This window comes from Aplidium turbinatum, chromosome 1 (assembly GCF_918807975.1).
Source record: "Aplidium turbinatum chromosome 1, kaAplTurb1.1, whole genome shotgun sequence".
NCBI lineage: Eukaryota > Metazoa > Chordata > Ascidiacea > Aplousobranchia > Polyclinidae > Aplidium > Aplidium turbinatum.
Window position 1 is genome coordinate 58,436,617 of NC_137472.1, and position 14,976 is coordinate 58,451,592.

Below are 14,976 nucleotides of genomic sequence, written 5' to 3' on the forward strand. Positions count from 1 at the left end.
GCATCTAAGGCCGTTCGGAGTCTCCACCTATGCAGTGTTTGATCCATGCGATCATATTGACTGAAAGGTATTCAGTGTGTAAACGTTAGTAATGCTGACTCGGCATTTATAGTTGATGACCGATCAATTTCAGGTGGACATCGGCAAAGGAGTGAAACCTCCCGGATATTACGTCCAACGATCCTCTGGACTCTTCCCTGCTCCTCTTCCTCAAGGATCAAACTCCCAAAGAGCTTCCGTCATATTCCGCTTCCTTGGCTCTCTCTTGGCCAAGTGTCTTCAAGTAAGTTTTCTCCTGAATCAATGGCAGCTACTGATGAACCTGTTTTGTTCTCAATTGGAATCCAAGGCATTCCGCAACATCCGATTTTTCAGATTTTTATCTGACTCCATTGGAAAGGAGCGCTATCCAATGTAATTTTATCATAAAGTGTGAAATAGATCAAGATATTTGCTGTTGGATAATAAAATACATTCGAGATACAGGTCGTCCGAATTATTCAAATAGTAAGTTTCACTTGTGTTCTAATCAAGTGATAGTGATACCTTAAAAAGATTCTACCTGCTCGGTTGTTGAAACGTTCAAATAGAATTGTTATAACTGCATTTTGCTCAATATTGTGCAGTTTTAAATCATTCAATCAAGTCGATATATGTTGTTCGACTATGGCGTTTTCCATTGTCGTTTGATCAGGGCCTTAATTGAGAGGCATGGGTGTCATTATTATTTTTTCTAAGTCTGTTCCATATTCAGGATGGGAGACTGGTGGATCTTCCCTTCTCCACTGCTTTCCTTAAGCTGATGTGTTATGAATCCACTGCTGTGCTTGACTCTGCCATGGCGGGGAACAGTGCTTCGTGCGAGAAAAGTGTCGACAAGGTGAAGTAATTTGTTGCCAACTTAGCTTTATTGCATATATTACCGACTGTAGCCATAAGCGGTGGGATGGCGCAGCAAATACGACTCTCGCTTTTCCATCATGTGAAATTGGTTCAAACTTATGCTGGTTGTTTAAAGAAAGACAGCTCACTACCCAGGGTGTAACATATTGGGTGGGCGTAGTTGCTGAAGGAATTAGGAAAAGGCGGGCGACAGAAAGGAACTGTCCACCCTGCTCTTGTTAGTGCATCTGCTCATCCCCCCGGTGCTTGCTAGCAAGTATGATACGCTCACGTTTTTGACTTTGAAATTACGTGACGTGCAAATTCTTCACTGACAGAGTGAGTGAGGTTTTGTTTTTGAGCAACATTTACCAACCTTTTGAATTTCACGAATTGCTCTTCATCCGGGAAGTATTGTTGCCGAATAATACCTTGATTTCATGATGCAGAAAAAACTGGACGATTCCTTGGACTCACTGAAAGATGAAAAACTTGCTCTCACTCCTCTTCCTTCTCTTCCTCCGGCTTATTTCTTTAATGTTCTTGATCTCAAAGATTTGGAGGTCATTGACCAACCAAGGTATGACCATATTGTTTTGTTTGTATTTTGATTTGATGTTGATTTGAATTAAATTGAACAATTGGAATTGTTTCAATATTTTTTGGAAAAATAAGAATTCTGTGGTAAACCTCTGGTAGGCTTCTGTAGTTAAAGCATCCAAAGCTGAAAACCAACATAAAACCTGACAGCTTCAAGGTTATTCATTCATAGCTTGTCTCGCAAGTGTCGAAGCCAGACGAGCATTTTCTGTGATGTTTTTTTACATCATTGTCGTCAAAAAGTTTCTTTTCGCGATAAAGCTTTGTTAGAGAGTTTGCTTTGTTTAACCATAGACAGACAGAACAAAGTAACTTTTGTGGGTTTAACTTCTTTTATCACAAAGCTTTTTCATTTGTAATAAAGCAAATTAAACCCGCTAAAGTTACTTTCTTTTGGTGTATGCATACAAGTTTTTTTCTTTTCAGATACAAACTTTTGTCCATGCTATCCGACCTATGCGATCAAAGAGATGCCATTGAATCTGACCTCTTGTTAACTCCTGATGAGAGATCACAGAAGGTCAATGACCTCATGTTGGATTACAATGGCACGAAGTGCAAGGTCAATGATCTCGGGTTAACGTTTGAATATTCGCCATCGTCATTTGTCTACGATTATTCAACGTATCCGTTGGTTGAAAATGGAGAAAGCATTGAACTAACTCTTGATAACGCACGAGAATACATTGACTCAACGTTGGAATTTTGTCTGCATTCTGGAATCCGTAAGCAAATGGAAGCTTTAAAAGGTAAAAATTACAATGGAATTCTTTGACGAATGACTACCCAGACAGCAAATCAGCCGTTGTTTACACTAATTCAACGTCTGCAGACGTTGATTGAAAACGGTTGATTTTTTTTCTGTTTGAGTAGCTGCTGAACACCAGTTGGCTTTTGTGATGGTTTCATTTTAAAACCGTTTGCTCGTTGATTAAATTCTGAGGGTAAGGTGAGTTTTGTAATAATTTTCACTGGATCATTATTCACTGGCGCCACAAACATGTTCTAACAGGGCGTCGAACTCAATCGTTTCATGACCAAATCGATTATTGCGCCTTCGTTGCAACTGTGGGATTGCCATGGTTACATGACCATGGTTAAGCTTAAATGGCTTCGAATTCTGCAACGACGCCTTGCGCAACATCTTTCTTCTGAATAATAGAATTGTTACATTGATAGATAGTCGTAGTTATGTGATAGCGGGTACACAACAGTAGCTCTAAAAGCTTCAGTAGCATGTTGTATGATATCACGCTTGTTTTGACATATTGTCCTAAAACAGTTCTGTCGCCATTTTTTTTTCAAACTACAAATTAACAGTCGCCGCTGTTAAAATTTATCAATGCTTTGTCTTGCAGAGGGGTTCGATCGGGTATTCCCCATGTCGTCTTTATTGTCTTTTACCCCGAGCGAGTTGAAGCTCTTGTTATGCGGGGACCAGCATCCCACATGGACCAGAGAAGACATACTGGCTTACACAGAACCAAAGCTGGGTTTTACCAAAGAAAGGTAGGCCTTGTAAACTTGAAAAGTTTTGCTAGCTTGGTTATCATCCATTCGTTGGATGGCATTTTTATGTTTTAATTTTGTGTTTCTCTATTAATGTTATGACTTGGTGATGATAATGTTGCATAAAAACGGGTTGGATATAGTGTGAAAGCGTGACAAATAAATTGGAAGAGTTTGAAGTAATACAGCATGATATTTGTAGTCCACCATTGTAGTGTGGTGGCCTCGTAGATACAGCGATGTACTGCACGGGGCAAGATCCGTGGCCGTTAGTTTCAAGCCAACGGTTACCGGTTCGAACTTGATCGTTTTCGAACTTGATCGTTTTTGAACTTGATATTGGTTCACTTCAATCATCCAGCTATGGCACTCCCTGAAATATTTAAACATAAGGTTTTGTTGCAATAGTTTCGATAATTAAGCGTACGTTTAATAGGCCCACTTGTTTAGTAAACCCAATTTGGTCCGTTCCGGAATTACTGCATGTATAGGAGTGGCAGAGAATCTTTCCCCACTTAATTATTCAAAAATTGTCCGGTCCCGAGTTCGGCTTAAGTAAGCTTAAAAATCGTGACAGACTTGATGACCAGTTCGGTCCTTCTGCCACTCCCATCATCATCAGCAAACAACTTGATTCACATTACAATCTTGTATCGTTTTTTTTTCACATGTCCTGATGATGCAAAATAAAAGAACTTGAACGTGAACTATTTCGTTTACTTTACGGATTATTGCCGCTCAACATCGGCCTGCAGACGTCACCAATGCAATTCTATGGCTTTTTATTACGTTATTTTGATGTTATTCCAATGTTTTGTGTTCTCATATTCAGCCCTGGATTTGTACGCTTTGTCAACGTCATTTGCCAACTGACAGGCGACGAGAGGAAATCCTTCCTTCAGTTTACCACTGGTTGCTCTTCCCTGCCACCTGGAGGACTGGCTAACTTGACTCCACGACTGACTGTTGTCCGCAAGGTGAGCAATTGCTTTTTTAAGATAGATTTACTATAGCAATAATAATTTGACATGTCAGACATAATCTCATATGTTAACTACAAAATTTCAATTATTTCACTACGGGTACCTAACAAATTACTATTCCTTTAATGAAAGCTTTAACCTAAATTTTTAGTTTGCTATAGGTCACCGTTAAGGTTGCTGTAGCGTATTTTAATGTTATTTTACGTATTTGTTAGGTTGAATCTGGTGACGGCAGTTATCCATCTGTGAACACCTGCGTACATTACCTCAAACTTCCTGATTATTCGAGCGAGGAAATTCTTAAAGAGCGACTTCTTGCGGCAACCACTGAGAAGGGTTTCCATTTGAATTAATCGAATTGTTTTGACAACGAGTTGGGTTCTACTAGGCAAGAACCTCTATTTGAAATCGTTAATTTTGTATTTCGTTCAAAGTTGGTTTTGAATCCGTTTGACTTTCTGAACGGCTGATTTAATTATTGAAACATGAACACGACTGTTTGAAAACTATCCAAACAGCAAAATCCGTCATTTTTACACTGATTCAACATCTGCAGACCTTAAATCAATGTAAAAATGACTGATTTTGCTGTCTGGGTAGTGGATATTGACACTTAAAAATTTTGAAACCCTAAACAGAGTTTAATCTTTTCCACTACAGTATTCTATATTTCTGTACCAAAAGTTGGCGAATTCAATCTGCTTGGTTGGTCTATCTTTGAGGCATAATCGTCAGTGTATTTTATCATTTATTATCGACTATTGTTGATCGATTGCATGCTTCTGTTCAGCCTGCGAATTCACAACTTGACATTAAACTTGTTTTACTCCTACATCAGCGTTTCCTTTTCATCGACATCCGCCGAAACTAACGTAATAAAGTTATTGGTTTATTTATGTGGCTGATTGTAACTTAAGATAACTTTTCGCCAAAACGTTGTCTCGGTGTCTTCAATGCTCTTGGAACAACGATGGGGAAAAGTGGTTTTACTTCTGAAGTTTTGCGGTGGTTGTGATCAGCTTACCAATTTTTTTTTTTGAGTTCCATAAAGCGTCGGTGTTACGTTTGATGTACCGTCTGTGCTTAAAAAAGCTTTTTTTACTTTAACGCATTGTCATTTGACGTTAATGGATCTGAAATTTCGATTGTTTATACAAGCCGTCAAAATTAAGATGTCATTTTCATCATGAAACTGACAAACCAGACAGCAAAATCCGTCATTTTACATTAATTCAACGTCTGCAGACGTTGAATCAGTATAAAAATGACAGATTTTGTTCTGGGAAAGTTATTTTGAACTATTATGGCAATTTCTGCAATGTTACTGCAAATACGAAATCCTCCATCAAGGAGCCCAAAAAGATTGCTGTTTATGTCTTTTCTGATGGGCATGCAGCCTCCAATTCATGGCAAAAATTGTTGGCAATTTTTGGAATTGAGACGTTTGCTCTTTCACCTCGCACAATTTATCCTTTGCAAGTAATTCATATTGCCTTTGTAATGCTGGGCAAAGTCGATACAGCAATAATCACGAGAGAAAATTCTTTGCTATTTTTTTGTTTGTGTTTTTTGGTTTGATCAATGTTTTATTGTTTTCAAGTTTGTATCTTGAACAATTGCATTTCAAATGTTGTCGCAACTTTTAACAACATTGTGACAACATAAAACGTCGGTTTCTTTGATTGCATTGCTTGGCGTCGCATAATACAACATTACGTCACTCTTTGTCCATGTTTGAAATGAGTGTTGTGCAGCTGACTGACCTTTGACATCATTGCTCACTCAAGCGTGCTTTCGTTGGATCACTTGACGAACAGCTTTCCAACTGTGAGCAAACATTCTAGGGCCATCGGCAGTTAATTTGTTGACGCGTTGAACAGATACACGTTTATTTGATAATATAATAATATTAATTAAGAAAACACTTAACCTACGTGGAGCATTATTTTCGTATGACTCCACGGCAGTGGCGTAGCTAGGGAATGTGCCGCCCGGGGCGGATTCAGATTTTGCCGCCCCTTCAAGAAAAAGCATGTGAAAATGAAATGCGTTTTTTTATCAGATTATAATCAAAATGCACAGGGTGATAATCCTCAATTATTGTGAATACCAGGCTGTTTGTGGACTAGTTTGGAAACAAGTATTGAGTTAAGCTACCTGGTGTAAAGTGATGTAAACCTGCACTGCAGATCCGCCGCTGTGGCGTATAGTCTTGTTAGCAAATACCTATTTTTGTGAGAAGAATTTGTTCCCCGTTTGACCATTCAAAACAATTCCACTTAATGATGAAAATATAATACTGTTCCAATTACATTTATGCTCAAAGCCACGATTGGAAATCTACAGTCCCAGACAGCAAAACCCGTCGCTTTTACATTGATTTAACGTTTGCAGACGTATTCCATCACGGAATGTGCTTCCAAATATTTACGATCTGTGTTGGTTTTTCTAAGACCAGCAAACATTCTATAAGTGATGGGGTAAAACGCTAACATGCTAAATACCTTACGAACAGTAACCTTCTTTCAGCTGTTTCTTTGTGTTTCATTCATTGAACTGTTGAGCGCTAAAATGATTTAATTGTATGTTTAGACCATCTAGGTGGATTGATTTACTGATACATTTGCATTATGAGTTTCGTTGAGTGCAGCGCTCACGTGCGGACAGGCGACGTCGTCATTGTATTCCTGGGCCACGACTCCATGTTCCCAGTCACAGTAAAGCCTGGAGATATAACACAGACCAAGTATGGAGCTATGAAGCATGATGATTTAATAGGGCATCAATATGGGACTAAGTTTTCCTGTTCAAAGGTTAGTTGCAGCTTAAAAACAAACCGACTGCATTTTTTTAATGCAAGAAATACCCCACTCCCGATAGCTCATTTGGGTAAACTTTGTTAACGAACCATCTGCAGTGTTAAGCAACATAGTTCAACTGTTAGGGTGTGTGATTGAGCAACGCACTAGAAGGGAAGCTGCCTCTGCCCTCTACTAGTTGGAGTAATCCACAGGCCACACTTCAACAACAAGCAGGAACTTCAATCTGCCAATGTCGGTGGCTAGGCTTGCGTCAATGGACAAAGCTTCTTACAAGTACACGAAACTGACAGGACTATCTTTTCTGAGCTTCATTAGCCCAATATTTTTTAGTAGACGATTCAGTCGCATATTAGAAAAATCAAATTGTTTCGCGTTATTGTAAATTGTTGAACATACTTGAAAAGTTTTTGAGTCAAGTTGTGTGAAGTCTGCAGCCCAGACTGCAAATCAACCGTTTTTTACATTGAATCGACGTCTGCATGCGTTGAATCAATGTGAAAAACGGTTGATTTGCTGTCTGGGTGGGGATTCGTTTAACACTGAAGGATCGATCAAGTATCACATGACTTCGTGTAGACAATGTTGTCAGAATTTATACGAGCCAGGTTCACAACAAACGTACAGAAGGTTAGAAAACATGTCACGTGATGTTAGCATATCACCAGTAGGTTGCTAACAAATGTACCAGCTGGCTTGGGTAAGGATCGCCGATCGTTCACTGAGCTAATATCTAATATAAGGCTAACCACGCTCTCCTTGATGACCAGACGTATTCTCACCAGTGGGTTGCTAACGAATGATGCATTATTGTAACTAAAGCGTAATGACTACGAGCTTTGACGACATTGATTAGATTTTTGTTCAAAACCAACTTGTAAGTGTGATTGACTGATTATCCTCAAGGAGCGAATCTTCGTTTTCAACTGAATGTTACCTACACAGCAAATCGGTCGTTTTTTACATTGTTGTTGGATAATGTAAAAAAATGACAGATTTGCTGTCTGGGTAATTGCAACAATAAGTCGTGTTTGTTACCTTGCGAACATGGCTAGTGTTTCCCACATTTCCATGTAGTTTTAATTCGTAAACCTTTTCTTGCTCGCGCTTGGAACTTAGACACGAATATATATTACAGGGTTGGGTGCATGTCCTGCAGCCTACGCCAGAGCTATGGACCCTGTCGTTACCTCACCGCACCCAGATCTTGTACTCGACTGATATAGCGATGATTACATTACAACTTGAATTGAAACCTGGATCTGTGGTCTGCGAGTCTGGTAAGTTCTAATTCAGATATTTAAGCATGTCGGGTGAAGTGAAAAAATATCGAAGATTTTATTGATTGATTTTCGTATTATTTCTCGTTTGTTTTGGCATTTCTAAGAGTCTTATCTATTTTTCCATATTATCGACAGTTTGGAAATGTCAATGTTATGATATTATCATATTTGAAGTTTCATGTCACTGTTGCAACTGATTGTGATCAAACAAGAAAATGCATCGCATCAACAGCATTCGTTTCTAGCACTAGTTGCAACGTTCATTTGATGAAAGTGTTAGTAAAAGCAAAGACAAACAAGTTGATTTGTTGCTCCAAGGCCATTTCGCGCACTATTACAATGCGCATCCTCAGAGCGAATAACATACAAAATAAAACTTACAAAGTTATATTTTGCATGTTATTCGAAATTGTATGGCTTTGTATGTTATTCGTTATATTTTGTATTGTTATGAAAATGTTTAATGTTGGAAGTTTTAACGTTTGATATCGATGAAAGTAACCGCTCACACATCTTTTGGTCTAGCGTTTAAATAATGTATGCTTCTTTTTCTTCTTGCCTTCAACCGCACTGCAGTGTATGACTTTGTAAGTTTTATTTTGTATGTTATTCGCTCTGAGGATGCGCATTGTAATAGTGCGCGAAACGTCAGTGAAGCAATAAACCATCTTGTCTGTCTTTGCTTTTACTACCACTTTCATCAGATGAACGTTGCAACTAGTGCTGGAAACGATACTTTTCGTGATGAACACCCAAACTTTTCAATATAACAGTAATCTCATAGAAATATCATAAACTAATGGTTAGGAGTAATCCTAAAATTTGTTGATAAATAAAATTTAAACATTGTGAAGATTTTGAAATCAATAGCCATAAATAACTCAATCATGCAGTAAACTTTGTGATTTAAGCCATTAGGTGTGGACTCCACCTGTGGAGGGTGCTTGTATTGTTAAAGTAGTCACAATTTTTTTACCTTCAAGGCACTGGCAGCGGTTCGCTCTCTCACGCACTTATTCGAACAGTGGCGCCAACGGGGCATCTGCATACAGTAGAATTCAATCTTGATCGTTACAAAAGAGCAAAAACTGAATTTGAGGAACACGGTCTATCAGAATATGTCACTGTGAGTTTTCTGCCTAAAACACTGGCATGCATTATAGCGCGAACATATTCAGACCAATTCACATATTACTATAATTTTTTCCACAGTATTTTACTGTTTTCAACTTAGAAATCGTCCTCCAGTTTTGCCCTTTTTTTAGAATTTAAAAAAAAAAATTTGGATGAAAATCTTTGCTTCATGTTAAGCAGGCAGGTTTGACTCCTCCTCAGGCACATTCAACTTTTTCGACTGTAGTCTGCAATTCACCGTCTTCAATGACTTTTTCCGTCGCTGTGATTGATAAAATAACGTTTGCACTATTTTCAAAAATATCATTATTTCTTGCAACGCTTATGGCATGGCAGACTGCCTGCTACATCCGGGACTTTCGGTACAATGCAATTGCTGAGATGTAACGTGTTTGCTGTATGTTCAAACAACATAGTAATACGTTGTATTGCTATATGGCCGATATTACACAAGTGCAGTGTAAAACAGATGATGCTTAGTCTCAAGCGCATACAAACGTTTTGTGTTGTAGAAGATAGTAAGGGTAGAATTTCAAAAAGCATTTTCAAAAGTAGAATTTCAAAAAGCAAAAAGCAAAGTTTCCGCCCCGATAGCTCAATTGGTTAGCGCGTCACTTCTGGAACGAAAAAGCTTCAAGATCAAGCGGCGCTGGTTCGACTCTCGGGGTGTGCGCTTGAGCAACGCACGTTAAGGACTGCTCTCCATTCAGCAGCATCTAATGGATGGAATAGTTCCCCGGTAACAAGACTTCAGCAATCGGAAACTTCATTCTGTCAATCTCGGTGACCGGGCCTGCGTCAGTGATTCAAAGCCTCTACAAGTATGCGAAACAGCCAGGATTAAGCTCTGCAAGAAGCTTTCCCAGTCCGAAGATAAAGATTCAATCAATCAATCAATTGAGTGTTCTGCTTTGTGACGAATTTAAAACTATTTTTTATATTGAAACTTTTACATTGTCAACCGCAAGCAGTTTTTAAGAACAAGATAATTATACGCTATTTTTAAATTGAAAGTTGCTACAAAAATATTGTATGTTCTTTTGATTGAGCATTGTCATCATGATCTTTCAGCAAATGCTATTTTTCCTCAAAGGTATACCACAGAGACGTCCTGAATGATGGTTTTCCGGTTGAAAACATTGCTGATGCAGTTTTTCTTGACATTCCACAGCCAGATCAGGCCGTTTTGAAGGCAGCCAAAGCTCTCAAGAAAACTGGTTTGTTTCTTTTGAGTAATCAACTGTTTATGTTATAGTAACTTATCACATTTTAGTTTTTGATTCATGTTATTGATGAGCGTACTAGTGAAATGCAAGTAGTAGAAAAAACAAGATTTGGTAGTCTAGCTTTTTACCTTTCTATTCCCTTAAAACCCTTCTGTTTCACTTCGTGTAAGCTTCAGAGTGCTTAAAAAGGTTTGATCCGAATTGCATTAGGCCTACAATGCGTTGAAATACAATGAATTTTTTTTAGTAAACCGTTCAATTTTGATGAAAGTGCAATTTTCTTTTGATTTGTTTTTGCAGGAGGCAGACTCTGTTCATTTTCCCCTTGCATGGAGCAGACGCAAAGAACTTGCGCCGCTTTGCACAAGACTGGCAGTGGTTTCTATGACATTGAGACTGTGGAGCTGGTTCGGCGGTCTTACAATGTCAAGAGGATATTTGTTCCAGTAGCAGACATTGGTCTTGGAAATTCTGAAGTAAAGGATCGTCTTCTATCTCCTGGAAAGAAAGAGTCCTCTATCCTTCCGTGCGCTTACGAGACTGGAGATCAACTTCCTTTAGGAGATGTTGTTGTCAGGACAACGCCTGACCCTGGTACCATTGAAGCTTCACATAAAAATTCTAAACGCAGAAAAACTGATTCAGCTGATTCCGAAATTAAAACCCCAGATTGGGGTCTACTTGGTAAAGGAAAAACAGCCCCCGCCGCCACAAAGCATGCTTTTGCTTGTCGGACTTGCGTTCTTCCTAAGGAAATCTATGGACACACTGGTTATTTAACTTTTGCAACATACTGTCCGTCTGTTTGCGTGCCACTTTAGTTTTCTTAGCCAAATGAGCGTTGCTGCGTTGGTCTGTAAGTTATTTGTTTATAATGTTATTTTGGGCGAAAAATAAAGAACTCATTTCCATTGATTGTGTTTTAAGCAGATACGACACAGTCAACGCAAAAGAAGTTGTTTTTTTATACCGTAACTACATTTTTAGCAGCCCCACAGTATACTGTTGTGACGGATTTTTTGAGCTTGGTTAAAACAGTTACAAAACTGATGAATAAAAAGCAAGCTTCAGCCGGCTGCCTTGTTCGCCAATGGATGTCCTTGGCTAAGGGGAATGACATTTTCTTTTTGTGTTGTGCTGAGGGACAAACCACACTCAAATATGATCGCATCAACCAGTACATTAAGCTTAGTTTGTCAAGATCAGCGTGTCTTGGACGATGGTACCAAAGATTGACTGTTCTCCAGTAGCCTACATTGAAGTCGGGGATTGAAGTTTGTACAAAAATCGACAATCTGAGGTGAAAAAGGCAAAACTTTTTACCCCAATGGCTCAACGACAACCATTTTTGAGGCAGAGGCTTTTGATTTTAAAATATCTTTGTTTACAAAGCTGTTATCAGTTTTATTGGAACATTACTGCACGCCACTTCGTTTTGTGCTTGCCGAAGCAGTGGTCTTTATCAAATTTTAATCAGAAACTCTGATAATGACGTAATTGCTAAAAACAATTTTGGATAAATTAAATATCTCGTGAATATGATCCATACTCACATGACTAGGCTGAATACAATCAATGGTTTAGCCCAGGGGTCACCAAATGGCGGCCCGCGGGCCGCATGCGGCCCGCCACGCTGTATCGCTGCGGCCCGCAGAAGGTATCAGCGTACAAGTATAACCAAAAATACTTTTTTTGAGGAGTTAAAGAGCACACAGGCAAAAAAATACTTTCCGAGAAGCATATTTTCGCTTTGCATACGATTCCACCGACCGACCAATCAGATTATAGTTCTAGGTGGGAGTTGCTTAAAGCTATTCCAATGCGATGTCCAGCCACACTGTCCCAGTGGTTGATTAAAACGTCTGTTTTCGAATTTCGAAAATGTCGAGCATAGGGTTGCTTATTTTAAGTTTGCAAATGTCATGTAAACACTAGTGTGCGTTTCACCGTTATTGTGTTTCACGACCAGTGTTCTCTTTATGCAAGTTTTTGTTGGCAAAATAGGTCGGTGTGCCAACTCAATTTATAATAAATTGGCCAAATTTAAAGACTTTTTCTGATTGTATTATGAAAATATTTAGCTTAGTAGGCTACTGCAAAATGTTTTTTTTTTTTAAGAAATATGGAACGCTTCACGATTTCGCGTGTCATCCTTGCGCAGGGGCCATGCTGATCTTCTCTATCGTTCCAATTTTAGTATATCTACTGCCGAAGCAAGTTCTGCAAAATGTTGTTAATCAACAAATTCTTGCCACGCTGATAAGCACCGCAAGTGACAGTTGTCTGTAACAAAAGAAAGACGGTTTTATAGACTCTCACAAAAAGGATGAAAAAGCAACTCATTGCTTTTTTAAAGGGAAGACTGTTCATGAATTACGATAGAATTACAATTTTTGGGTGATTTCTACAAACATTTGTTTCATGGTGCCTGGTTTCTTTTTCCCTGTTATTGGAGCCTATTTTTCGCTGATATGTTTGTAGGTCACTATTGTTGCCTGTAGCCTATTGCGATGTGTCAAACATTTCCTTGTTTACTAAAATTGTTAATTGCAAGATATCTTTTGTGAAGCGAAGTGACTACACCACTCTTGCTTGGCGATGAATATTCTGATGAAACCGCTCGCCTCGCTATAAGTGCGCAAAACTAGTGGCCTCATTTATTAGGCATTGTTAAAAAAAGTCAAAAATGTTGTAAAAGGAGCTTGGCCTGGCAGTAGCGTTGTTCAATTAATTTTGTTGCTGCGGTATTCTAAAATAAATATGAACAACATGTAACGTTGGATACAAGGTACGAAATGCGTTCTTTTTTAGCATAAGAGTCAACCTACCTAACATTTTATTAGTGCGGCCCGCCACAGCTCTCCTTAGTGCCAAAGTGGCCCGCATGCAAAAAAGGTTGGTGACCCCTGGTTTAGCCTATCTATTTGACTGTTACTTTGGATACCTAACACTTGTGTCACCGTGTACAACTGTACATTGAAATTTTACTGCAAAGAAAGGAGAGAGAAAAAGAAAGACCTTGTGGTAGAATATGCACAATTGTTAAATGAAAATTTATTAGACTAGGCCAGTGGCTCTCAAACTTTTTCGGCTTAGGGCAGCCTGCAAACAACCAAATAATTTGGCGGCACACACAGTCGAACCAAAAATGTTCTGCATTAAATAATAATAATTTTGAAAAAAGTTTTCTCAAAAACAAAACTAACTAGAGCTCCATATCATATCATGTACAATTTAATGAAGTCCGTTTCAAACAAAGTTTGTGCTGAGTTTTAGCGCAAATCCTTTTAATGTCGTGGCGCATATTTGATAACGCTACTCTAATAACTTGCAGAACCCTTGCAAAACGTAAATGGCACCCTTGGGTGTCGCGGCACCCCTGTTGAGAACCACTGGACTAGGCCAATGTTTCTTGGGTGCAACCTAGTTCGTAACTAGGTTGCATCCATGTTTCTTTACCTGTCAACGCTGCTGAATCAGTAAAAAAAACTTTGGCAGACCAGTCACCAGAGCATCAGAAACACGATTACTTTAAGAGAGGTGCACTAGGAAAGTAAAAACAAAAATCGCTCAAACATTCATTGTAGCCTATAGAAATATTTTAGCGTGTGCTCACTGCTCTGGGCAGATTTACTTTAAAGTTGCTTGATGAAATGCTCTTGGAGATCGAAATTCAAAGTGCTAGGTTATATGCAATAAGATTTTGATGCCTTGAAACCTAATGCTGTAGCTACCTTGCTTAAATAGTTAGGCATGTACGCATTGTACGGAATATACTGTAATAGGAAGTGGCTATTTTTTCACACTTAATGCCATGGTTAAAATCAGGTGTTGCCAGAGTTAGGATTTAAGTTAGGAAGGGTTAGAGTTAGGAATAAGATTAGGGTTTTGATCTTTGCCCAGGACTAAAAAAATTTCCAAAAGACATGTTTTTGTTTTCAACTGCTTTAACCTTTTTTCAAATTAGGGCAGAATTCCTTATCTGGCAACACTATTGAGGCTATTATTACACTATATAGTGTAAATATAGCTACAGCCAATATAATAATAAACTTGACTGATGGAATCTTTATCCTCGGACTGGGAAAGCTTCTTGAAGAGCTTAATCCTGGCAGTTTGGCATACTTGTAGAGGCTTTGAATCACTGACGCAGGCCCGGTCACCGAGATTGACAGAGTGAAGTTTCCGATTGTTGAAGTCTTGTTGCCTTAAACCTGTCTCACCATATTTTTACTTCTTGGAACATTAGCTGTTAGTTAGTTCATTTATTTATTTGTCACAAACACAAACATGAAAAGATGCTATAGCTAGATGCTATATACTACCGCCGTATATATTTTCCTAAATAAAAAATGGCTAAATATTAACAGTCTTATGTTTGCATTCCAAGGTTTTTGTTGCAAATTATTTTAGCAATAGACTTACTGACTCTGTAAACTGCAATTTTAATTCATAACTATACTGATATCAAGTGAAATGGATTCAGAAAATCCAGTGCCTGAGGAAGAAGAGGAAGATAAACTTGATGTTGCAATTAAAA

General features: G+C 38.6%; 2 protein-coding genes and 1 pseudogene across 2 annotated transcripts in view; 2 read left to right on the forward strand and 1 right to left on the reverse strand.

Moving 5' to 3' along the window:
* LOC145784000 (E3 ubiquitin-protein ligase HECTD1-like) overlaps positions 1-5,699 on the forward strand; it is a 48,018-nt gene extending 42,319 nt beyond the window's left edge. The window contains exons 44-50 of the mRNA XM_082595759.1: positions 134-283; positions 755-880; positions 1,332-1,462; positions 1,909-2,231; positions 2,841-2,991; positions 3,824-3,968; positions 4,190-5,699. Of these exons, the coding sequence (XP_082451885.1) occupies positions 134-283; positions 755-880; positions 1,332-1,462; positions 1,909-2,231; positions 2,841-2,991; positions 3,824-3,968; positions 4,190-4,327 (1,164 nt within the window). The 3' untranslated portion in view covers positions 4,328-5,699. The remainder of the gene's footprint in view (positions 1-133; positions 284-754; positions 881-1,331; positions 1,463-1,908; positions 2,232-2,840; positions 2,992-3,823; positions 3,969-4,189) is intronic.
* A 95-nt stretch (positions 5,700-5,794) lies between these two features.
* On the forward strand, positions 5,795-11,336 carry LOC145774959 (tRNA (adenine(58)-N(1))-methyltransferase catalytic subunit TRMT61A-like). Its single transcript, XM_082586231.1, has 5 exons — positions 5,795-6,787; positions 7,932-8,073; positions 9,060-9,202; positions 10,304-10,427; positions 10,737-11,336. Exons 1-5 carry the CDS (start codon positions 6,605-6,607, stop codon positions 11,255-11,257), a joined length of 1,113 nt encoding a protein of 370 aa, XP_082442357.1. The 5' UTR covers positions 5,795-6,604; the 3' UTR covers positions 11,258-11,336.
* Positions 11,337-12,552: 1,216 nt separating this feature from the next.
* Positions 12,553-12,653, reverse strand: LOC145785270 (U6 spliceosomal RNA; annotated as a pseudogene).
* Positions 12,654-14,976: the final 2,323 nt, after the last annotated feature.

Coding starts and splice junctions, on each gene's coding strand:
- LOC145774959 (XM_082586231.1), top strand. CDS start 6,605: ATGAGTTTCGTTGAGTGCAGCGCTCACGTGCGGACAGGCGACGTCGTC. Junction 6,788..7,931: donor CTAAGTTTTCCTGTTCAAAG/GTTAGTTGCAGC, acceptor TATATATTACAG/GGTTGGGTGCATGTCCTGCA. Junction 10,428..10,736: donor CAAAGCTCTCAAGAAAACTG/GTTTGTTTCTTT, acceptor TTGTTTTTGCAG/GAGGCAGACTCTGTTCATTT.